General features: G+C 44.6%; 1 protein-coding gene across 1 annotated transcript in view; it reads right to left on the bottom strand.

Annotated features, from left to right (window-relative positions):
• Positions 1-3,787: 3,787 nt before the first annotated feature.
• The window catches only part of cfap58 (cilia and flagella associated protein 58), a gene marked incomplete at both ends in the record, with an annotated part of 54,073 nt that continues 31,140 nt past the window's right edge, over positions 3,788-26,720 (bottom strand). The window contains 3 exons of the mRNA XM_083694352.1: positions 3,788-3,908; positions 16,918-17,051; positions 19,199-19,318. Of these exons, the coding sequence (XP_083550478.1) occupies positions 3,788-3,908; positions 16,918-17,051; positions 19,199-19,318 (375 nt within the window). The remainder of the gene's footprint in view (positions 3,909-16,917; positions 17,052-19,198; positions 19,319-26,720) is intronic.

Raw genomic sequence — 26,720 nt, 5'->3', positions numbered from 1 at the left:
CAAGTTGTACCAATGGCTGATAGTATCACGCTGTTTACAGAAAAAACTAAAATCTCGAACATCAATCTAAATACATGCATAATTTGTAAACCAAAAAAAACAAAACAGAAAGCGTCTGTAAAACATTTGATATTATTGGGCGCAGCACAGTGTACTAATAACATCAAGTGGGAAAGAAATCATCCATGCAAGATAGCTCAGTAACAGGGAAGGGTGTTTCTACAGTTTGTTTACTGACACTGGGATAGAAAAAAAGAAGAAGAAGATAAAACAAAAAAGCAAACACCATCTGTTAACAAAGGCAAACTGTATGACCCAGTTAGATCCCCGCTCTAAATGCAGGCTCTCCTCTCCCTTCTTTATTTGCACTCTCTCCACATGAAAGACCTGCTCTCATTACTTCCCATTCAAAAAGTCGAGGCTACGAGAAGTTTGACTCCAATTCACTTTGCAACCCACACAAACTGAGACATACTGTATATATCACAGACATGTACATTGCAGTTCTGGACGTTTCATGTGCTGTACAGCAGCATAACACGCTGCATTTTGAGTTTGTGTGTTTCGGGGGGGGGGGGGGGGGGGGCGCTTTTGTTTTGAAGCCGCTGTATGGGTGGATCCCGACCAACCCGAGAGGTGTAGGCTTCACCGTCTAGGCCACCGGTTGTGAACTTCAGGCCATACAGTATGTAGAGAAAGTCAAGTCAATATCACAACAACACCAGACTCGATTAGCAGTTACGCCACATGGAAGGTAACATGGTCGTTGGGTGAACCGACGGTGACAACTGGAAATTGAAAAATGACACCTTGTAAAGAAAAGAAAAGTAGCATCCAGGTGTAAATAATAACCCCCCCCGCCCAAAAGAAAGAAGCAAAAACTGTTGAAAAGAGAGAGAAACAGTGCTATGGAACTACTCCCCAGGGTACTAGCATTCTTACTCGCCGAGAACCACAGAAAGCTAAAAAGGAGCGGTGAAGAAATCTATGCCGACCATTAGGTAGAGCAAAAGTGGCTGCTAACAACGTGAGGCCCATTTTCTTTCAGCTATTGTTCCTAAACAGGGCTGAAACACAAACCCTGTGGGGGGAAAAGGCCCAGTGATGATGGTAAAGAAGAGAGGGTGGTTTAGCAACACTGAATACAAGGACTTCAGCTTTGGCAAGTCCATTCGGCTCCCCCAAAACGTCTTCTAGAAACGACTAGCCTAACTGACAAATAATCAGAAAAGAAAACCAAAAGTTGGGATAAATTAAACTGGTCATTTTCGATCGGTTTTATCTTTTCGGGGGGCTTTATTACAGTATTTTTCTACAGGTATCCATTTCAAATGTGTGCTCTCTCTACAGTCTCTCTCTCTCTCTCCACAAGGTTGTCATCTCAGGTGAGGTTGAAGGCAATCTCCTCGCGTCACTCGCTTGATCTCCCGATTGAAAGCAGGCCAGCCATTCCTTACTGCTGACAGACGTTGCGCTCTTCTGAGGAGCCAGAATATCACACTTTGTAATAGGCGCACATCTCATATGGAAGCTCAGACGAGGGGGAGGGAGGGTGGGGGGGGCAGGGGGGGAGACTGAAGTATTATGTTCATATTACTACCACTCAAAATGTGTTTGGAGTTCCTCAAACACTTGTGTATATAGGAAAATGTGTTTTGGTTGTCCCATGAGTCCTGCTGTCAGTTTTGTTGACTGTGCTATTGCTGAACAAGTTGGTGTGTACCGTTCAGTGCACTCCAACAGACAGTAAGGTCAACCGGAGTGGTGTGAACCTCGTCTAGTTTACATTTAATTCGTTTGGATGGTTTTCAGAACTTTTAAGTGCCCGAGGGGTCATCTATGTTGTGTTTAATTGTCGGAATTACATAAAAAGATGTTATGCTTATTTTTTGAGTCATTATTCGGTTTTCCTTTCAAAGGGCTAAACTGATGTTTTACCATTGAGGGCAATTATACTGTCTGTGCCATTCACTATGGCATCAGAAATGGAGCTGTGCCTCAAAATAAAGATGAAGGAGTTTCGTAAGAGTTTGCATAATTCAATAATAGTAAACAATGACAAAATATGGCGACATCAATTATACAGAATGCCCAAGAGACATGCTAATACTGCTACCCCAGTTAGCTGTTTAATTACAAAACACTTGCATCCTTGAGGTACTGCAAGCCCTAATTAGTAATTAATTGTAAGCAAATATTTTTAGTTCTAATGAAGTGGTAATTGAAATTCATGAGATGGCACATCTGCACTGTATGGGCCTATGTGCGACTTCTTGAAAATGACAAAAAATGTCCCCCACAGTATGTTTTTTTTTCTAAAATGATCTGCTGTACTGTAGAGTGTTGTGCTTCTCCTTTCAATGCAGTGGCTTTGTAATTGAAGGCAGCATCTCTGCTCTGGCTGTTTGAGCACAAGCAGGCTCTCTACTTCTACGTATATGGCCTTTAGCTGATGCTTTTATCCAAACTGATTTACTGTACAGTGAGTGAGTGCATACATTGTTAGTACATACATATATATATATATATATATATGGTCTCAGAGGTATCGAAACCACAACCGTAGCGTTGCTAGCGTCATGTTCTACCCACTGAGCCACAGCGTGTCAATTACCTGTAAATTACCTGCCGTGCTCGAACACTGTGCTACGGGTTGTTTTTTCCGTTGGCTCGAGTCTATTTTCTCATCTGCCGCCTTTGGAACTGCAGGGATCTGGATACGACAGACAGGGCTGGGTATTACAGGCACAGGTGCTTGTCTGAACAAGAGCCACTCAGGAAAGAGAAGGCTATTATATCAAACACAGGCATGAGAGAGAAGGACGAGTACGGTAGAGCAGGTACACCTGTACGATGGGTTCACATGCTGAGATTCCAGAGATCGTATTTAATGACAAAACATACAAAGGCCTTTCGCGACAACAAGTAATAATCAGGAAACACCTTTTACATCTAGGATTTCTATCTCAATTATGGCTCGTTCATTAAGAAGCCATAAACGGGCGACGCGGTCATAATGTTTTCGAAAAAAATGAATAAATTGAGACTCATTATGTCCAAAAATGATCATATCAAAGTGCTTAAGTCCTGAGAATCACACAGGGTTCCCTTCATCCTTATCTCAAGCAGCTGTTTTTTCCTACCCAATGGGAGACAGTCGCTGTGTGCAGAGCGCTGCTCGCTATTCGAGAGGGCCGCAGCAACCGTTATCGTGGTCGGAATTTGGAGAAATGCAATTATTCATGATGACGGAAAGCTTTTAGGAAGTTCAGACGCAGAAGACGGCACGGGGAGGAATAATTATCAGGCTTCTCTCTTCTCCCTCCCTCTCTTGCTCGCTCTCTCTCTCTCGCTCTCTCTCTCTCTCTCTCTCTCTCGCTCTCTCTCTCAGAGCTCAGCCTGCTGGAGTGAGAGATCTCACATGGAGAATCATCAGCTCAAATGAACTCCAATTAAACTACTGAGAACCAAACTTGTAATACCTCAGATACAGTATCAATGCGAGAGAGAGAGAATCCATAGGCAGCAGCAGACACCGCATGAATGTGAATTGGTGATACTTTTAAATTAGTGCATTGTTCCTTTATTTTGTATTCAACAATATCATAGCCCAATTCTAGTCAGACATTTTGTCCTTTCGTAAGATGCTGAATAGTAAAATGGTATTCACAGTTCACACCACTGTGAGTCTCATGGAGGGGGGGGGAGGGGGGGGGGGGGGGTAGGAACAAGAAAGAGTGTGACAGAGTGATGTAAGGCTGAAGGCGGATTTCTTGTCTTCCGTCCTCTAGGCTGTGATTTTGCCGGCTTGTTTGAGACTGAAGCCTCCCCCGGTGAAGCGTGGCCCGTCGCTGCGCTGGGGCAGGATCACCGACTGTCCCACTTGGGCCAGGCTTCGCTCCTTCTCCCTGTGGAGGGAAACAGGAGGACAAGGAGAATTCCAGGATATAAGATGGAGAGATTTGTCACAGACAGACAGACAGACAGGCACGCACGCACACAGACAGGCAGACAGGCAGACAGAGATACAGACAGGCACAGTATACGTACAAGCACTCGCACACGCACACACACACCCACCCGGACAGACAGACACACACACACACACACACACACACACACACACACACACACAGAGAGGCATAGTATACACACACGCACACTCTCACACAGACACACACACATACGCACACACACACACACACCTATTCCCTGAGCAGCTGGTGCAGCCCGAGAGCTCTTTCAACTCCCGTCTACAGAGAGCGAGAACTCTCATGACTAATTCTGCAAGGGTTTACAGAGTGACCCTTCGCTCCCTCTCTCTCATTGCCTCCCCAAATTTGGCAAACCCTTCAAATGATATTCAGCGGCTGTGTACCGTGATTTATCAAGAAGGTGATGAAGACATTTGGCGAGCCGCAACACCGACAAAAACAACTGCTTCATTTCCCAACATAAAACAAACAACAAACACCACAAAATTAATATTATGCATAAGGGCCAAAATGCGTACGGTGGACTCTTGGATCTCGGTCCAGACATCTGCGCGACAAGCGCTTTGATCAGCCCTCTCCATTAATATGACTTATAACATAAGCGCCGTCTCTCGCTAATGCTTTCTGACAATCTAGGAAATCGGCCAGTAATTACATTTCCAGAGGCCTCTCTCTACGGTGCAGAGACAGAGAGGGTACAGGATGCTTTCATTGAAACACTCTGATGTCCAAACCTGGAAGCATTGGTTTAGTTTAACTGAAGCCTTGCTTTTAGGTTCACTGAAGCCTTGGTTTTAGGCTAACTGAAGCCTTGGTTTTAGGCTCTGAAGCCTTGGTTTTAGGCTAACTGAATGTGGAAACGCATTGATTCTGTTCTATTGAATCTCCTTGATCTCCATTTTAAACCACAGGAGGCTTATTCTAGGCTTGAGGTGGGAGGAAGCCTTTATACTATTATAAAGTAGGTGTCGGCTAATCCAACTGTTAAGGAATTCATTCATCCGTTGGATGATTAATCCGATCATTAGATGTAATTGGTCTCCAGTAGATGTTGTTTATGAGCAGCAGGGTTAAGATCATCATGTATACGTTTCACAGGGAAGTGAGGACGCCGTAAATGTGATTAATCTCAGTGTTTGTTGAACGGGTAAATATCAATATTGTTGAATGAAAATAAACATGACAAATACTGTACACGGTCCTCTCAGACCTCTCACTTAATGGTAGACTCCAGGACATGACGATATGAAGTCACAGCGACTTTTACAGAACATGTTCGGAGCAAAGTAAAGATGTGAACCGCGGCGCGGGCACTCGTTAGACACCCTCGCGACACGCATGCCGGAGTTGATCGTCTCCTCTGGTTTATTGACATGTTTTACAGAGCAGTCTCCGCCCCGTTAAAACCATGCCTTTCACTCCGCCAGGTCCTGCGAGGCTTGAACAGCTGTCTATAAAACCCTACCTTGTTAATCATTGTCCCAAAACAGCTCTAACAATAATTGACCATGATGATTGTTTAGCTTGTGTCTCTTTAGAGACAGTGGTACGGGATTCCATAACAGAGGAACCCTAATGGTGGACTGACGAAACCGTTTGCAACATTTCAAAATGTGTCAGCAATGGTAGGCACACAAAAGTCCACGCTTACAAAGCAAACGTCCAGGACCTCGAAATAATGCCTGCATAGCCATGTATCAAACCATGCCACAACATGTCTACTGTAACAGCATCTGAAGAGTGGGCCAATGGGTGAGGAGGACACATTACACGCCTTCTCTGTGTCCATAACAAGGGGCGTGTCCAGCCAAGTAAAGGTTTGGTGATCCTTTAGTCAATCTACACTCACCAAGTACTTTGTTAGGAACACTATAGTAATACTGGGTGGGGCCTCCCTTTGCTCTTAAAACAGCCTCAATTCTGGCAATGGCATTGATTCCACAAGATGTTGGAAACATTACTTTGAGATTCTGGTCCATGATGACATGATTGCATCACGCAATTCCTGCGGATTTTTCAGGTGCACTTTCAAGCTGTGAATCTCCCGTTCTACCACATCCCAAAGGTGGTATTGGATTCAGATCCGGTGACTGGGAAGGCCACTAATGAACACTGAACTCATTGTCATGTTCACGCAACCAGTTTGAGACGACTTTTGCTTTGTGACATGGTGCATTATCATGCTGGAAGTAGCCATTAGAAGATGGGTACATTGTGGCCATGAAGGGAGCAACAATACTCAAATAGGCTGTGGCATTCAAGCGATGATTGATTGGTATTAACGCGCCCAAAGTGTGCCAAGAAAACATTCCCCACACCATTCCACCACCTCCACCATGAGAAGGTGTACAGGTGTTCCTAATAAAGTGTTTTGTGAGTGTATGAAACAATACCATCACCACCACCACCACACAGTGGACGGTCAAAGAGGACAAGAGCTACACTAGATCCTAGCCTTGGGGGGGACAGCTTGAGGTTAGGGGACATTGGGCTTGGTGTGTGTGTGTGTGTGTGTGTGTGCATGTGTGTGTGTGTATGTGTGTGTGTGTTTGTATGCCAGAACCAGCCACCACAGCCACATGTGACTCATGGTGCCAATCCCCCATGCCCACACACTGGTGCCACAGAGAAAGAAAGAGAGAGAGAGAGAGAGAGAGAGAGAAAGAAAGAGAGAGAGCGAAAGAGAGAGAAGAGAGAGAAAGAGAGAGAGTGAAAGAGAGAGAGAGAGAAAGAGAGAGAGTGAAAGAGATAGAGAGAGAAAGAGAGAGAGTGAAAGAGAGAGAGAGAGAGAGAGAGAGTGCCAGTCTTCCAAGAGGCGTCGGTGCCATTTCTAGAGAGTTACGCCAAGGCTTGTCAAACACAGGGCATGGCTCCCTCCCATCCAATGGCTAAGGACCTCCGGCCTCTCCGTCTGCCCGCCTTCCTCTCATCTCACCTATAAGATCTGTCACCATGTCACTCGGCAGCCCAGGCTTAAAGCCAAGCGCCTCAAGAGGGAATGGCCCCTGAATGGCAACGACACAGGTGCTTAAAAAAAAGGGTCTAATAGGAGGCACTCAAACACAAAAGCTTGGCTGACACGCAAAACGCTGTCACTTCCATGTATTTGGGATGATGCGTACAGTTACTTTATTTGAGTGCTATTTCTCTAACATAAAAAAATAAAATACAAAAACCCCCCCCCCAAAAAAACATCCCACACTTTCTGTGACTGGTGCACTGCTAGTATCTTTGCAATGCCAACTGTGCTACGCCCGTGCTATTTTAAGTGCCGCTTCTTGCTGATCCCAGTGTGTTTTGCTGTGCTGAATGTTTACATGACAAATGTCTCCCGTGATTGTAATTGGGTCTGGCTTTGCTCTCAAAAGGACGTGGTTGGGGAGATATTTACTGTGTAAAAAAAACACCTAAGGGATACTGAGAGAGAGATGAATTTGCATACCAATACAGTGTGTGTGTGTGTTTGTGTGTGTGTGTGTGTGTGTGTGTGTGTGTGTCAGGTTTGTGTGTGTGTGTGTGTGTGCGCGTGCGTGCATGGTGTGTCTCTCTTTGTTGAGGCAGCGGGACGATCAGCATTTTCGACACGTTAACATCTCTGTCCTCCTCGAGATAAATAACTGAGATGTCAAGACGAGATCATTATCAGACGAGCCCCAAATCGATCCATCCTAATTAATTACCTGGCTGATGGGAGTAAGACCCATCACAGGCTGCAAGTAGCGCGCTCCGCATCAGGGGTAAAACACACGCACACAACCCTCTCATAAACACACACTAGTTAACACAGGCTATAAACTACTCCTTCCGAGCCTCTGGTTGGTTTACGACCAAACGAAGGACATGCATCCTTCATCGGGTATAAAAGGGGTCCCGTCGACAATACACACACACGCACGCACGCACGCACCCGCATGCACACACACACACGCGCAGGCACACACACGCGCACACACACGCGCGCACACACGCGCGCACACACACGCACACACACACACGCAGAGGCACACTGAGAATCCTATACCTTTTCATTTTCCAGTTTTAAAAAAGGAGTCCCTTCGTCTGGTAAATCCCTGCTGTGAAATGATCCCCTTTGCTGTTCCTTTCCCCCCCCAGTTCCTTATTCAAGGGCATGCATCCCCCTGTGGAGGATCAGCAGAGCTCATCTGCAACCCTAGCTGGGGCTGCAAGGTCGCATTAAAACCTGTTAAGCCCTAATTATGTTGTGAGTTAGACAGAGGGGGGAGATAAAATAGGACGACTGTAAAGTACGGCAGCCTGGTGACGATGGTTGCTGTCGGCACTCCGACCGGGAAAAGTCCGAAACGCAGGAGGGACATAAACCAGCTCCAATGGGAAAGAGGAGGAAAAAAGGGGGGTGCAATATATCTGCTTCCGACTCAGCTCTCGCCCCCCCTCTCTCTCTCTCCTTCTGCCTCCCCCTTTCTTGCTCTCTCTCACTCTCTCTCTCTCTCTCCCTCCCCCTCTTTTTCACCCCCTCCCCCTGCCCCCGCTCTCTCCCTCCCCCCCCCTCCCCCCTCTCTTTCTCTCCCTCCCCCCCTCTCTCTTTCTCTCCCTCCCCCCCTCTCTCTTTCTCTCCCTCCCCCTCTCTCTCTTTCTCCATGCTTACACATAAAACAGACTAACATATAAGCTCATGCCGACAGTAGTTGTCCAGCGGTCATGTTCACATCTCCTCCTTTTCCTTCTACTTTCTTTTCCCCTCGGAGGTCAAACCCAGCAAGGTTATTCAGCCTGAGGTAATACCACTTGAAGAGGGTAAGCGTATTACAGCGTACTGTACTCGCGGACTAGCAGTGGAGGCTGGTGGAGGTAAACATCGGAGGACCGGGCACATTGTAATTCATGGAATGGAATGAGGAACGCCATCGAAAAACAGCGGAGGCTGGTGGAGGTAGACAATCGGAAGACGGACTCATCGACCTGCACCAGCTACATCATCACGCCTCCTCCTCCTCCTCCTCCTCCTCCTCCTCTGTTCTTCCACCTGACAGAGTTGTCTGACTCTGAGGTGACCCAGGTAAGGGGGGAGAGGACAGATATATGTTGCGTTGGTGGCGGAGGGGGGCGCTCCGGCGAACATCACGCTTGACCACCCTGTTCTGACTGCCTTGTGTTTGCATGGCGGGCTCGTAAACATGGCTGCCACGGCGGCGTCGCAAACACCGCAGGATGCAATAACCCGTAGTATCATTTGCATACAATTTATTGTGAACTTGTCAGCTCCCAACACCGCCGCCTCCTGTCTCTCTGTCTTTCTTTACAGGGGGAAGGCATCAAGCTGCGATCGCTCAGCGAGCATCATCAAAATCAGCACACACACACACATACACATACACACACACACACACACACACACTTGCGTAGGTACGCGTAAGTGCCACAGGCAGACATACACACAGACACATGCAAGCACGCTCGCTCTCTCACGAATACACACACACACACACACACACACACACACACACAAACACACACACACACACCAGAAATAAATGAATCCTCATTTTTGACGGTGGAAAAACAAAAAGACCTTCAAAGATATTATTTTGATGACAAGATGTATTAAGTCAGAAGTGATTTGTTATTTTTGTTAGGAAAGCAGGGGTATGGTATTTGCCTACAGTATGCATTCCATCAAGTAGAGGATAATCCTCGTGATTGTCACGGCTGAAGAACTTTAAAATGCCAATTTCCACCCCTTATCAAGATAAGCAGTGTTTGCAAATATCATTAAATGATTACATTTCAGGGTCTAATCAGCATGGAATTCATGGAAAGACCACGTCGATACTTAAATACATCTCGTTATGGTGTGTCTCCTGTGTCAACAAATGTGGGTTTGAATAGTCTCAATTGCTATTGATTTTTTCGGGAGTCATTACTATAAGCCGCCTTGTGACATGAGCCTTGGAAATGAATGACCTTCATTAGGAGGAAGAGAGAGGAGGATTTGAGGAGGAATGAACATAGTCTATTGAGATAAGACGCTGTACCCAGTGGCTATCTTCTGCTCCTGCCAACAATCGATAGATTACCGACTATTCCTGGATAGAGAGGGGGGGGGGGAGGGAGGGAGAAAGAGAGAGAGAAGGGAGAGAGAGCGAGAGAGAGAGGGGGGGAGGGAGAGAGAGAGAGGGAGAGAGAAAGAGAGAGAGAGACACACACACTCAAAACATACTTACTTGCATCCAAAGTTGCTATGATTTGATACGTCCTCAAAACAGGTTTTGAAACTTTCTTAGGTCTCACAGTGAAAACGTTATCGGATAATTTAATTGGCATTCCGCTTCTGTTCTAATGTCAAAGGTCTTGCCTGGAATCTTATAAAAACCAGAATAGTTAATTGGTGTGGGGAGGGGGGGGGGTTGGAAATGTAACATGAAAGAAATGTGTCATATTTCTTTCATGTTAAAGTCACATACAGTACAGTTAAGGGAAACGCCTTTGATCTACACTGGCAGTGTCCCTCAAGGAGAGAATTCCCCATGTACCACACTCTGGAAATTTCCACAGCTTCTACTGTGAAAGTGTCAATCATTAATAGCATGTTTAATTCTAGACTGAATTACAACATTAGAGACTGAATGAATAACAATTGCTTGTGCAGTAACTTTTTTATTATTGAATTAAAACTCTGTATGGTTCAATATGAATGAAAAGACTATAGAACATAAACAAGCCTGAAGGTTCTAGTGCAGGGGAGGCTGGTGGAGGTAGAAATCAAATTACTCATTGTAATGCAGGGAACAGAATGAGGAATGGTATCATACACGTGTCAGATTTTTGCCTCCACAAGCCACCCCTGATAGATATGTAGATAGATAGATAGATAGATAGATAGATAGATAGATAGATAGATAGATAACAATGAGCTTTTCCTCCAATTTCTGCCTCCACCAGCCTCCCCTGGATATAATAGTAGTTGATTCATGAATAATATCATTTATTATTCATAGTGCCTCATGAGCATAGTTCAACTGTCTTACCCCCCATCAGAACCCCACATATAAGCTTGTTTTACTCCATTGGTTGTCAACAATGTAATTGTAAACACACACAATTCTGTCTGTGATGTGATGTCTGTTTGGTGTCCCTCCACCAGCTCATTCTCCAGGACTCAACTGGGACTTATAATAACCATATATAATCTTCAGATTCCCCATGGCGTTTAAACAGGTGGACAGGTTCAGAGCCTCTCTCCCCCCCCCCCCCCCCCCCTTCCCCCCATTCCAGGGTGGACCATCAGTGGCGGCCAGCCCAGCAGTCAAGCCATGAGAGAGAGAAAGAGAGAGAGAGAGAGAGAGAGAAAGAGAGAGAGAGAGAGAGAGAGAGAGAGAGCGCTGTGGGTAGACCATAAGTGGCGGTCAGCCCAGGCCCAGCCATGCTCTTTCAAGAGAGAGAGAGAGAGATAGAGACAGATAAAGAGGGAGAGAGAGAGACAGACAGAGACAGAGAGACAGATAGAGAGAGAGAGAGAGAGAGAGACAGACAGAGACAGAGAGACAGATAGAGAGAGAGAGAGAGACAGACAGAGACAGAGAGACAGACAGAGACAGATAGAGAGAGAGAGAGAGAGAGAGAGAGAGCTCTCGGTGTTGACCAGTCTAGAATTTTGAGAGAGCGAGGAGTAGGAGAAAAAAACCCCGAAAAAAACCAAAGGGGATGACGGTGTGAATGCGAAGCCCTTGATCTTCGCTTAAAAAAGCCAGAGAGAGTGAGAGCAGAGAGAGTGGCTGTGAATGGCGAGGCACTTCACACCGCAAACGGCTACAATGTCTCCTTGTCCGTCTCGTCTGGGCTGGGAAACACGAAAGGAAGCACATATAAACACCGTTGTTTTCGAGCGTTCCGCAAGTGCGAGACACGGTCGGTTTTTAGCCCGATTCAAATACAAAACCGGAATCCCATACAGCTATTACTTTGGAATCCTCTAGAGGTTCCGCGTAGACCTTTGATCAGAGAGAGAGTGGCAGGTACCGATAGGCCCGGATTCTCATCTTTATTTTATTACAGTCATGTTTACAACCGTCGACTCCGAGTTCATGAGCAGATTTAAACATGCGATTGCAACGGCCGTATGACTCATACGCTCACAGACATCCAGATACCGGGGTGGGTTTTTGATCATATCTGGGGTGGAATATGGGGAGGGGGGGGGGGGATGGCTGGGGAGGATAAGAGGAGAATATAGGAGGCTGGGGAGCAGGTAGTCTGGAGGGATGTTTGGTGGATAACAGGAGAGGCTGGTGGAGGTAGAAATCGGAGGACGGGCTCATTGTAATGCATGGAACGGAATAGGGTTGGTATCAACAGGTGTTTGATACCATTCCTCATTCCGCTCCATGCATTACAATGAGCCCGTCCTCCGATTGTAGCTTTCACTGATTTATACAATACAATGCCTTTTCCCTCCCTCGGAATCAATGAAGTTGAACAGGAAAGCAATTTTGTGTTATTGTTATTATTTGTTTCACTGATGAAATGGGTGATATGCTTTATGCTTTATGAGCTCAATCCATAAAGAGGGAGAACATCGGGGGGGTGTGGGGGACGACGACGACGACGACACCACAGAGGCATTAAGCGAAAAAAGGCTTCTAATTCAAGTACTGTACCTCTTTTGTTTCCTTCTATTGGACAGTCTTTTGGTTAGTGCTTAGGAAGTTTAATTGCTCCGCCGTTGGATTTAAAACACCCACTCAGAGTGGGCTTAGCCGGCCCGGTGCTCACTTACAGCCGGTACACATCTCCTCACACTTCAGGGTTTAGGCACACGTTTCATTTGATTTGTTTTTAGCCTTTATTTAACCAGGTGAGTCCCAGTGATGTGCACTTCACAAGGAGGATAAAGCTAAAGTCTAACACAGATTTATACTGTAACAGTTCTCGCAAAAGTCTAGGGGCTCTATTTTAACGACCCGAACACAATTGTTGATCTAAGCGCTGTGTCGTGGCACTATCGCACTATAGCTTTGTGGTGACATCTGTTGGCGCACATTGGTGAGGTAGCGTAAAAAGGCTGGCTTTAGGTGAAGAATGGATGAGATTGTGTGTCCAGGCTTTGACCACTAACATGAGCTCCTCTAGATCTGAAGACGTGCGTTACTGTGCCCTACAGTGCAGTAATGGAGACCGTTGTGTGACCTGCGTGCCTGAGGAAGTTCTCTGGAATCAAAGCACTGCCTTTTGGAGTCTATTAATCCACTGTGACGTTTTGTCTTGACTTGCCATTATACTGTATGAGAGGGTCCTGGCCCCCTGACAGTGTAGTCTACTGTGCTCTAGTTCATTTATGCTGAAAGGGAGGGAGAGAAAGACTATGAAGGAGCTCCTCTTTACATACATTTGGTTAAACACGACCACTGGTCAGTGATAATTATACACCTAGGCCCCTGCATTATTTACACCACCTTTTAAAATTCATTAAAGTCGTTTAGCATCGTCTAAAAGCTGTCATTATCGACTGACTTTACTGTAATTGCTGCTTTAAGCGCTCAAAGATTTTCTGCCCAGCGTTTAAGGAATGTAGGCCTAGCCCAGTGTGTGTGTGGTGCTCTGCAACTCACGTATGCTAATCGGGACCGTAAAACTAGCAAGCCCAAGCATTATTTTAGCCCGAGGTCCGGGCAAGGCATCTGCTACCTCTCTCACAAAAAAAGGCTGTTTTACAAATGCAATTTGAAAAGATGGGGAGGCTTTTCTTGAACTGATGCGTCGTACAGCATTTCCCACTCTATACATTCTTAAACCATCTTTACACTGCTGATCCGCCATCAAAAGCCATCACAGTGCCGCTGTAATTCATTTTACACAGATATTCTATTTCGGCAATTTAAGATGGCATAACATCTTTCAACACAAAAACGACAGTAACCGCAGGAAACAGCGTATCTCCCGCGCACCCACTGATATAGGAAGATGATGTTGTTGAGATCACACTTAAAAGGTAAAGAAACAAAACTCCCAAAACTTTTAAAACGTAGAAGAGTACAATAGAGGCATACTGTAGGAAAGATGTCTAGAGTGAAATAAGTAGAAAACTTGCAGTTTCTGACTAAACCGTTGGGATAAGGCACATCCACACACACCCCACAGATGATGGAACGTGAACTTGGCACACAATGTCATGACATTTAAGGCTGCACTTTAGTGTCTTTACTTTCCACTGACAGAATGCAGCTACAAAGGTGTCTCTGGTACTCGGGGTTGAGGTGGTTCAGAGACGGCTTTTTTAGGCTTTTGGAAGGCTTCTTTACGCAGAATTATATGACAGTACAGTGCCACCTCTATGTCGACATATCTTCTCAGGGAAAGATGGCTTTAGAAAAAAAAGGTTCTAACAAGCAAAAGGGTTCTTCATCTTGTCCCTGTAGGAGAATTGGTTTTGGTGCCATGTACAACTTTCTCTGTGGAAAGGGTGGTTCATTGAACCAAAATTAGTTATTCAAAGGCTTCTCCTAAGCATGCAGGGACAAGCCGAACTGTTTTTCTAAGAGTGAATTACGTCATGCTGTTTAGTTTGCTCAGTTTGAAGACATAATTTGCTCAGCTTCGATGATGAAACGGTCTTGTAACGGTTTCTGACCCCGAGGACATTGGCCTCTTGTGAAACTATAATCATTTTTTATTCAATCATCACAATTAACAGCTTCTACAGACGTTTGTGGGGGTTTCTCTGTTCCATTATACCATTTATAAAAGACCTGGAGGAGTCTTTGAGTGAGAGGAGAATCAATACCACCACAGTTAAGCTGGTCTCGCCAGAGCGGCTTCTCAAACAAGCTGTGTTAAACATTCAAATGGCAGGCTGTGAAAATGTTAAATGTCAAACAGGAATGTTTCAAGCATCAAATTAAACCAAGAACAGTTAGTTAGGTTACATATATATATATATATATTCCGACTTAGATGTTGTTTTTTTATAAATCTATCTATCTATACTGTATGATAGGAGGCTCGTGGAGGCATACATCTGACACGTGTATGATACCATTACTTATTCCATTCCATGCATTACAATGAACCCGTCCTCTGATTTCTACCTCCACCACCTGCTATCTATCTATTTATCAAATGTTAACTACTGTGGGTATAACACTGTTTCAATGTGCACACTACACTATAATTACATTGTACCTACCATGTAATAACATTGGTTTTAATTAATCAGCCTTCATTTAAAAGACCTACCAAATACTCAAACCACTGATGGTGTTTTTAGTCAATGGATAGACGGTGTAGTAAAAACAGTCAATGCTCTGCAGTCTGCACCAGTCCACTGGCTGGCAGAGGTTCAGAGACCACAGCATATGTACCAGACACCTGAACGTGGTCCAATGGTTCGACTGTGGGGAGTCGGTAGGAAAAGACCCGTATCCACAGAGCTTCAACAGATGGTAGGGACCGACCCAGCACTGCTATCCAATCTGTGACCATTATCAGAGGTGGGCCAACTTCCTATCCCGGAAACTAGGTCCCTCTTTCATCATCCGTTTTCTGAATATAAACCCGCCACAAAAAAGTCTCTCCAGTGTGAATGTCTGTCTGAGATAAAGAGAGGCGCAGTAGAAAAACTGTGTCATGCAACGAGAATGGGGTTAAAATGACCTCGGCGGGAACATTGAGAACATGGGAACATTGAGAATATTAAGATGAAGCTGAAGATGAGTTTTTTTTTCCACTAAAGTATTAAATGTCTGTGACCCGGGGGGACAGGGGGGGGGGGAGAGACAAGACTTTTCATTTCTTTATGAAGGTTGAAAAAAAAAACGACAAGAGGAGGAATGAAAATGGAAATCTGGTTCCATTTGTGTGTGTGTGTGTGTGTGTGTGTGTGTGTGTGTGTGTGTGTGTGTGTGTTCATGTCTATCGCTACATGTGTAAAAGGGGAAGCAAGGAGTGTAAAGCTTTTCAATTACCCTCCCACAGCACAGAAGGCCAACGGAGTGCACAGATATAAATCAATATTAAAGAAAACAAGTAACTACGAACCCCCTCTCGCTGGCTCACATCAAATGAGGTACTTGAGGTTAAGCATTGATATATTTCTTTTCTTCCAAAGTAAATTTCATTAGTCATCATTTCATGAAAGCAAAAAAGAAATCCATTGAACAAAAGTATGCAAGCTAGATGATTCAGAAGCAATGGCCAGCTACAGTGCCTAGACCTCTTCAAAAGAATGTCTGCCACTCTACACAGCCAACGTTTGGGGCGTACGTTAATGTTTAATCTTCCATGGCACTTTTCTATTAAACTCACAGTCAAACAACGCTTGGGAACAATGAAAGAAAGGTCGCCCAATTCTCTGGCTCATTGATTGTCTGTTCATCTCCTGTCACCTGCCTCTCTGATCCCTGTTTGATTTTTTGATTTGAAGTATGATTTACCGCATGTCAAAGGCCCTCACTGAGGTCTGCTCACTGCCAATATTGAAGGTCATGATCCACACATGGGGGGGGGGGGGGGTGCATGTGTGTTCTTTCTCTCACACACACACACACACACACACACACACACACACACACACACTATGTCACAATAACACCCAGACATCCAGACACCCAGACACTCTCACTTGAGTACGCATGCTGGGCAACAAATACACATACACACATCAGCAATTAGGCCACACACACACACACACACACACACACACACACACACACAGACACACACACACAGACAGACAGACAGACGCACACACACACACACACACACACACACACATACACACACACACACACACACACACACACACACACACACACACACACACACACACACACACACACACACACATTCTCTCTCTCCATTTTTGCAGCCCCTTGTGTACTTCAATCAGCCTGGGTCAGAAAACCCAGAATGAGCTCGGGGGATTTAGGCGGTACTAGAGTAATCGTACCTGCACTGCTGTTCCTTGCGTTTCTGAGTGAGGTACTTCTTCTTGATATTCTGCAGCTCGTGGGCCAACCTCTCAATCTCGTACTTGTACTCCTGCGTCTGAGACTCGTACATGTTCAGCTCCGACGACAGAGCCTGAAGAACGAGAGAGGTAAAACAAGAGATCTTCATCGACGTGATGTCACGTTAAAGGCTGTGTGTGTGTGTGTGTGTGTGTGTGTGTGTGTGTGTGTGTGTGTGTGTGTTCATGTCTATCGCAACATGTGTAAAAGGGGAAGCAAGGAGTGTAAAGTGAAAAAGTGTGTAGAGTGTAAAGTAAAAATCTAGTGAGGTTTTGGGAAATCTCGTCAACCAATGCTACTGGTAACTTCACGTGAAAGGCTGTGTTGATGTTAGGGTACTGTTCATATTAACACACTGTCCAAGCCAGTATGCTTTTGTTATTGCCAATTAAATCAAATACAGTGGCAAATATCCTCATTGCCCTGCTGTGAACTCATCTTGCTTTTTTAAAGTCCCAGAAAAAGAGAGAGAGAGAGAGAGAGAGAGAGAGAGAGAGAGAGAGAGAGAGAGAGAGGGGGGGGGGGGAGGGAGTCCAATACATTGTTCAGCAGAGGGGAACTGTTCAGTGGAGCTACGGAATTGAAGAGTTAGGGAAAAACAAAGTGCTTTGTAGGCTAGAAAACTATTTGGGCTTATTCATTCCTCACCATTGCACATGTTTATTTGCAAGACTGAGCTGTCTGCAGTTGAACATTCAAATCAAAATGTATTTCAGCTGGGGGTGAAACCCTGAATTCGACCAAGTGAAGAGTTAATTGAGTCACTATAGAAAATGTGTACGTCTGGCACATTCAAACTATGAAACAAAAATGACAGTATCCAAATATCAATGTTTCAAAAGATAGAAAAGTGTCACAAGGAAAACATTTGGATATTAGAAGTTACCAGTAGCATTGGTTGACGAGATTTCCCAAAACCTCACTCATTCAACCCCATTCACAATTCAGAGTGCAAAAGCTAATGAAGAAAATGCTCGAATTGTTGGTGTTGTTTTAAAAAAAAAAACTGGTGAAGAAACGCTATTACCTTACCTAAAACGGAAAGGAAGCATATTAATTTCTAATATTAGCATTGGTATTGCTTGTATGTGAGCTTGTTTAGTTAAACCTTTGCTAACAGTGCCCGGGGTACAAACCTACAGAAATTAAGGTTGGTAATAAATTATGAGTAAATTAAGCTCGGAATGGCTCCACCCCTGGGCACTGGCAGGCTCTTTGTGCCTCATGCTTGTAAAGCTATGTGCTGCCTCCTGCAGATATTCAAGAAGAATAACTGATTCTGCACACCTCAGGTATTTTAAAAGTCCACCCCGAATATGCTGTATTTTAATTAATTTTTCAAAAACTATGGCACATTTAATGTCCTGACCACACCAAGGTTACCTAAGGCGTGGCTGCAAAAACCTCCCTCATTACTTTTTCATCTTTTTTTTATCCCCCCCCACCGTCCCATTTCTATTTTAAAGGCTTCTGAATTAGGCTAGAGTTTTTCAACTGGGAAAAAAAAAGAAGAAAAAAAGGAGTGAAAAGAAGAAAAATCACTAGCGGCGGGGGGACATGTCCAAAATCCCAAATGTCATCTCTGCTAACTTTGCAATATCTCATTCTGGTTGAGTTCTTCATTAGCTAGGGGTAGAACTAATTATTCATTTAAGTGAAATGGCTCCGGTCTCATACTGTAACTAGTCTGCAAGGGAGAAATGATTTATAGGGAGTCCGTAAAAGCCCTCAGCAGCGCCTGGGGGGGGGGGTTAGAAACACAGACAGAGATGGGGCAGGGACAGGGAGGGGGGGAAAACAGCTACTGTGGGGGCTGGTAGACGCTTCTGTGTTCTCTTAACTCCTGCCTCTTGCCTCCAAGGCCCACCACGGCCCCCAATGTATTGCCATTTCTCTGCTTCTCTGCCAGTGGTCGAAGCCGCTCGGAAAATGAATACAAAGGGGGGATATTGAGGGAAGAGAGGAGGAGGGAAGAGGGAGGGAGAGGTAGACAAAGAAGAAGAGACAGAGATCAGGAAAGGGAGCAAGAGGGATGGAAGGGATTGATAGAGAAGACATGGAAAAGACATGTGACACGGAGACAGAGGGAAAGATAGGAGGATGTAGGAGGGGAAGAGAGAGATGAACAGCGGGAGAGGGATGGAGAAAATAAGAGAAAGGAACAACAGATAGGGGAAGGATATTAAAGAAGAAGAGACATGAAAGGCGTCGCGCGAGGACCTTGAGCTGTTTCGTCTTCTCCCTCAGTGTCTGCTGGTAGATCTGAAGCTGCTCGGCCGCCTCCGGACCGGGTTGTCGCGCCAGGATGTGCTTGAGCTCCACGTACAGCTTCTCCTTCTCCTAAGAGAGAGAGATTACGAGAGAGAGAGAGAGAAAGAGAGAGAGAGTGAGAGATTGGAGAGAGAGAGAGAGAGTTGAGTTCAGTCTGGAGCTCTTTAAAAAAACACACCACCACCACCGTGTCCCACAGGATGCTTCGTTACCAGCGATGGACCCACACATTACCCACACATTACCCCCGCCCCCCCGTCCCCGGTCTTAAGGGAGAGAAAAACATTATTTTCAAAACATGGGGATGAGAGGCTGGAGGACATGCAAGGTGTGAACGGATGAGACGAGACAGAGTGCATGTACTGTATGGTGTATCCTCAGCTCGGAGATCAGCAACGTGGTACATAATTGAGACACGCAGCGTAGACGCATGTATATCCTATAGAACTGGCAAGGTTTTCCAGCACTCAGCCCTGACTCGCGCTAACAGCACAGTTTGTTGATCTACTGTAGTTTGCAGTTTGTTGATCTACTGTACAACATCCACTTACCACTGGGCAGGTTGTGTAGGATTCACACCATCTCTCAAACAGCCGAATATGAACACTTCAGAGAGGGCCTTGCAGTGGACTGCTTTTAGAAGAATAGCCTAGGTTTGCATTTTGGTACAGGCCTAAGTTAGAGGGTACTACACTTGAATGGTACAGTAACATTGCTATCTTTGTTGCAAGCAAAGATAGCCAAGTAAAGATAATCACACATACCGTAGGTTAGGACAACACTGGATTTGCTACACACAGCAGCAATATAATATGACGCTTGAATATGTTGTATTTGATGAGGTTCCCGTTTGTGTTGCTTCTTTTAATCGACAGGACATAATCATCTTTGCTATACAGATGGAACTGGTATGAAGTCAGTACAGAAACACTGATGGGTAAAAGCATCAGGAGAATAACAGGCACACTTCCAAAGGCTCCTCAATTATTGAATATGTCCCAGTACCAAAAATGTCTCAATACAGCTGTGGTCATGTACACTGTATACCCCCAGGCATTACTAACACAGATGTTGAGTTAGGTGAACTTGAACATTTCCAAAAGTGTAGCCTACTGAAAATCTGTATGTGGTACTGACACGAACCTTCATGGGAAGTGAGGTGTATTACGTTTTTAAATTAAGTTAACAAATGACCAACTTTTAAGTAAATGTATCATATTGCTTTTGAAGTGTGTAAATTGAGCATTATTTTGCTAGTAGTTCCAACTTAAAATCAATCACAACAACTAGATTTTTTAATTAAAAAAATAACACCCCAACAAAACACTTGAACATGAGCGCAGATGTAACACAGTTAGAATCAAATAAGAACCAACATCACAGGTACATTGGTTAGTGAGATAATGCACCACCAAAAAATTAAATTAACACTCACCCACAAGTGTAGCAAATGTGCAAATGTTCTTCCTTCTGTTGCAAGGGCATTGTGGGTAATTGTGAATTTCTGTTCTTTCTGTTGCATTATCTCACTAACTAATGTACCTGTGATGTTGGTTCTTGTTTGATTGTGACTGCATTATGCCTGAGAATATATTGGTGCAAGTGTTTTGTTAGGGTGTTTGGACGGGCGCCCATTGTTGAGAAAAGTCTATAGGTCCAGCCCTCCACCTAACAATAATTATTGCAAATTATAGTTCTTCAGCTTTGAAGAATTGTATGGTACAGTCTCAGAAATACATGTGTTATTTATCTTTTGAGGGGCACCCTTTGAAGAACCATTGTGGGTTCCATATTGATCCCTATAATAGTGTTTAATAGAGAATGTCACTCAAACACTACATTATTTAGCGGAAATATCTTTGATGATTAAGTTCAATTAACTTCTAAATGCCCATTTGTAAACCAAAAATATTCAAGTATATGTTACACAATCAATCTATTTAGTGTAGCAAACAGTTTTGAGTACAATGTACTCAAAAAATATGTCTTGACTTACTCAAAACAATTCTGTCAGATTAACTCAAAACTGTGGTTCATTTGGGGTCACAAAACAATTGAGTACAGTTAACAAATCAGGGTTAATGAGGGTTTACAGTGTATGTTCCCTATTTACTCACCAGCCAGGCTAATTATTCAAAACCCTGATTACTTGGATGAGTTATGATAGCAGCACAGTGCTGGTATTTCAAATTCACCCAGTATATACAGTATGAAATGAATGCAAGAAATGTGCTCAGATTAAGTATTAGGCCTGTGAGAGAAGGTGTGAATCCTGAACAACCTTCCTAGTGGTGAGTGCATGTTGTTTAGTATGCCCACAGACTGTACTGTGCTGTAGTAGGAGTCCAACCTTATCAGCGCATAGGATATAGATTTCTGGGGCTCAATTGAATTTCCTGTCTTTTTCATGACTTCCACCTATGTCAGTGTTTTGTTGTGGCTATATTGACTCCTGAATTGCCCACTCACAGCACTATTCTACTGGCAGGTGGACGACATACTTCTGGAAAAGAATTGCACTTCTTGTTGGATATTGTCCTGCCTGCTGTTTACGCCACTGTGACTTAAATCAACCGACCTCTTGTTTTGTCCCTTCACGTCAGTGGATGTAATACAGCGAGCTACACATGCCTCAAAGTCAAGGGATTAGAAGCCCCTATTGTCAGAAGCAGGCAAAAATGGTCCCATTTACATGTCCCCCTTTTTATCTATAAAGACTTTTGTTTTTGAAAAAACAAGTCATGGTTTTGTGGTGACGGGACTTGGGTAGTTCTGGAGGTGTGAAAAACTGATAGTGAGTAATGTTTTGAAGCATTAAGAAGAATACAGAATGTCACTATAGAATGACTTGCTCAATCACTGTCTTAGTCTTCATCATAGGGTCAGCAAGTTAGCTGCTGCTGAGGCAGCTAAAGACAGCCAAGGACAGACAGACAGGCAGAGAGGGAGAGAGAGAGGCATCACACTGGTGTTCAGTACAGTATGAATGGCATTAAGTGCCCTTCTACAAGGCCCCAGTTAGCCTTTTCAGTTGCTTCAACTGTAAATTAAGATTTGTCTGTACCCTGGCGTGGCCCTCAATGTCCGACTCACTCCTACGCCCTTGCTCAAAGTAATCTATCATTAGCTAGCTACTGCCGGCGAGCCAACAGAACATTACCTTATTTAGTTTGCTGAACTACAGTCCAAGTTCAGTGCCAGCTAGTCAGCTAAGTTGGCTGTTGATTAATCCGGCCAGTGGCCAGCAACAACAACTCACCGCCATGTACCTGTCATGAGCAACGTGGCGATAACAGCCACGGCATTACCTATACAGTATCTCTATCTATCTAAACAACAAACAACTAGCTAGCTCACAACATGTTAAGGCAGCCAATAAACAGACGACAGTTCAGTAAGCTATCCCAGTTTTTACATTGCTCATAGTGAATACCACGGCCATGGGGCTATACATTGAGGGACTCCTGGATTACAGACGCCACACTTAAGATCCGAATATGCTTTGAACTAGCCCCATCTGTGTCATTGACGATGTTTGTACGCAGTACATTGCCTCGACAACGTTTTCCACTGGCAGTGTACAGAAGCGTGTGTGTGTCGTGGGTGAGGTGTACTTGCTACAGTCAGAGCGAGTCAACTGGGAGTTAGCTCCACTGCACACTCGCTAGCTAATAATGAAATTAAATAGCTTATGAAAATTAAGTATTTTCAATCGGGAAACTACCAACAGCATAAGGCATTTTCTCAAATTCCACTGTTCCACCTCATAAATTTGATGAAATAGTCAATTGCGGCACTTCGGGAGTCATAAATATGACACTTAAAATGTTTTTTTTTTTGCATTTAACACATCACAACGCCAAACAAAGTGCTCTTTGAAAAAAAAACACATTTCCCTACAGGTTTCTCAAACCTACGCCCACACATAGGCAGGCACGCACGCACACATACGCACACGCGCACACACACACACACACACACACACACACACACACACACACACACACACACACACACACACACACACACACACACGCGACCCGTCTGCTGATTACTACTCTTTCTCCCATCTCCAAGGCACGGCAGAAGGTCATATGGGCAAGCTAATACAAGGTCCTTCTCATAGCTTATCATATCATACCGTACATACAAGCTCCCTAGGCATTAGCAGACCTTTGTAGAACGTTGTCATGGGAATTGTCCACTAATTGGGGTGGGATTGCAGACCAGCTGGAACTCATGAAGACGTACAGTAATAGGACCTGGCTGGAAAGCTTTCTCGCCGACGCTAACACGCTCGCCCTCAACTTAAATAACGTAACATAAATATTAATAGTTTATTAGTGGCACTAAGCAGTTATGTGTACACCGCTGCACACATTAACATGATGACCTCCATCAATCCAGAGAGAGATGGAAAGAGAGTGTGAGAGAGAGAGAGTGAGAGAGAGAGAGAGAGAGAGAGAGAGAGAAATCTCATTTCAGGAGACGAGGTGTGTTTGTGCGTGTTTGTGTGTGTGTGTGTGTGTGTGTGTGTGTGTGTGTGTGTGTGTGTGTGTGTGTGTGTGTGTAATACCGACTGACCCCTTGCGAGGGACCTCTTTTTTTGTATTTTGTATGTGTAAGCTCCTTCTCAAGTGACTGGGGGGCATACAGCCAGCCACCAGCCAGCCAGCCAGCCAGCCAGCCAGCCAGCCAGCCCGCCAGCCCGTCCACGTACAGGTACTGCTGCCTTCACAGTGATATAGCATGTAGTGTGAATAAATAGTCCGTGGCAGGCGTGTGGTGATTCATAAGAGAGAGGTGTATGCACAGGACTGTAGAATGCAGCTCTGTCGTCGCCCGCAGGTCCAGCAAAGAGGTAAAGAGCTCCATGGTGGAAACAGGGAGAGTGGTAGGAGTTGAAAACCCTGGCTCCTGACAGGAGGGTAATCTGTTTATGTGCGACTGCAACCCCCTTTATGCTATGAGCGATATGTGTGAGTATGACATTTCAATAAAATGGATATCCCACGGCCAGGGGCAGGCCTAAGTCATTTGTATGTCTGGGTGTCATATCATTCTAATAATGGCTATGTCCGTATTTGGATGATCACAGTGGATGCTGATTAAAGGCAGAATGCAACCTTTAGTACATGAGTAGTCTTGTACAGCACACAGAAAACACGACATACTGATGAATGGTTACCGAATTGGTATTCATCATGTACGGTACATAACTGCACGAATGCAGCATATTAATACAAATATATTGGAGTGTCATAGATCTGCACTGTGCGTACAAGTATGTAGATCAGGGGAGGCTGGTGGAGGGAGAACACAATCGTGTATGATACCTTTCCTTCATTCCATTCATTACAATGAGCCCGTCCTCCGATTTCTACCTCCACCAGCCTCCCCTGATGGAGATGTGTGTGTGCACTGTTCAGTGAAAAGGGTTAGGGTTAGCCATAATGGCATGCTTCCCGGAGGTAGAGGAGGTAGAGGCACGGTGGAGAAATGGGACTGAGCCGAGCGCACTTGTTCTCCTTATTGTTGATTGAGTCACGAAGACTACATGACAGAAAACCCTGTGAGTCACATCTTGTGTCCAAAGCTACCAAAGCAAATGCTTTCAAATCCTCTGTGATTGCTCTCTCTGTCCCTGTTTCCCAGTGGCATGCCGGCATATCGCTGAAAAACAAATGTGTGCGTGTTGAGTACTTATGTAACGAATCAGCTTACGCGTCTGAGGAAGAATATGGAATGAAAAGGACGTCACACCTCAAATAACACTGACCCCGTTTATATGTATTTATATATATTCTAAATGCCAAGCAAATATAGTAGAGCAACAAATGCAGTCGTGTGTGAAGACTTTCGGCTATGCTCATACAAAGATACTCTTTAAAATACATTAAAAAAAAAAAAAACGTTGTATTTGGAACGAAAAAGAACCCTTCGACATGGAGTCTTAAACGGTTCTATATGGAACCTAAAACGGCTCATCACAGGGTTCTCCCACGACAGGGACAAAGCAGAACCACCCTGATGACGGTACGCATCACTTTGTTCTACCTTTTTCTAAGAGTGTATGCTGTCTTTGTAGTAGGATGCTGCTGTGTGTGTGTGTGTGTGTGTGAACATTTTTCATTTTCTGACAGTGTGTTTGTGGTATGCTGTCATGTTGTTGTTCTTGTTCTTCTTGTTCTTGGTGTTCTTGGTGTTGTTGCTGACAGACTATGTGCACAAAGTAATTGCTCTTCGGGGATGAATACATTTTTTTTTAATTGAATTGAATTGAGTTGTATAACTTTTGACCTATCAAAGCAACTCTCAGCAACAATACTGTGATCACATACAGTAGACCTTGACTTGTTGAGCTCAGCATGCAGGCAATCTAGTCTATGCTTTATATATAAAATGACATCCCTACCAGACAGTCAGACAGACAGGGCCCTAGAAACAATTCTCTCTGCTGTTCCTTCCTGGCACTGACTCTTTATTGGGAGCTGCTGAAAATGTAACTGTCAAACTGCCAAAGGGGATCCTGCATTTGCTAATATCGTATTTCAGGATTGACTGACTCTGCCACTGCAAAATGAGCTTCTTTGGAAATGAAGCTGGTGCCAGTGTATTGACTCCCACTCGGAAAGGGGGAGGAGGAGGAGGAGGAGGAGGACGGCGACGACGTGAAAAATAAAGAAAGGAAAAAAAAAGAAAAGAAACACACGTTTTACGAGTTTGTTCGTAAATCAGCACGACGCAAACGAATGCAAAGTAATGAGAAGGGAGGAAATACAATGGGGAGGGGGGGACCCATGGGCACACACGATGACCAGTCATAGTAATCACAATTATGAGTGTTCATAATCAGCCTAATGCATCCCCTGAATAGGCTAACCCTGTAATCTACCTGGACTGGGGGGGTAGCGCCATCTACAGGCAGTGTTTTGCCTGATTGCAGGCCAGAGGGGGTATCACCATGTAGCAGCAGCAACAGATGCATATGCATGAGGCAACATGTCTCCATAGTCATTTGACAGTCAGCTAATAAGACCAAACCCAACGATCTCAGAGAGAGGGAGAGAGAGAGAGAGAGAGGGGGTAACATTACTCCCATCTAAAGCAATCCCAGAATAGCAAAAGCCCCTCAGTACTGCAGCAACAGTACTTGTCACCCCAAATCCATTATCCCCGCTCGCACAATGAACATTTCAGCGCGGCCATAATAGTCTAACTACTGCTACAGCGACTTGGCTCAAATCCAACCATGACAAGAGGAGCAACAAGGCCACTGTACAGCACCAATGACATTATCTGACAGACATGCCACGCATTTAAAACAGTGTGTGTGTGTGTGTGTGAGTGTGTGTGTGTGTGTGTGTGCGTGCGTGTGCGTGTACCTGTGTCTGTGTCTGTGTGCGTGTGTATGTGCCTGTGTGCATGTGTATGTGCTTGTGTACGTGTGTGTATGTGCCTGTGTGTGTGT

The sequence above is a fragment of the Argentina silus genome (assembly GCF_951799395.1).
Source record: "Argentina silus genome assembly, chromosome: 22".
Lineage (NCBI taxonomy): Eukaryota > Metazoa > Chordata > Actinopteri > Argentiniformes > Argentinidae > Argentina > Argentina silus.
This window is presented reverse-complemented; position numbering and strand designations above follow the sequence as displayed.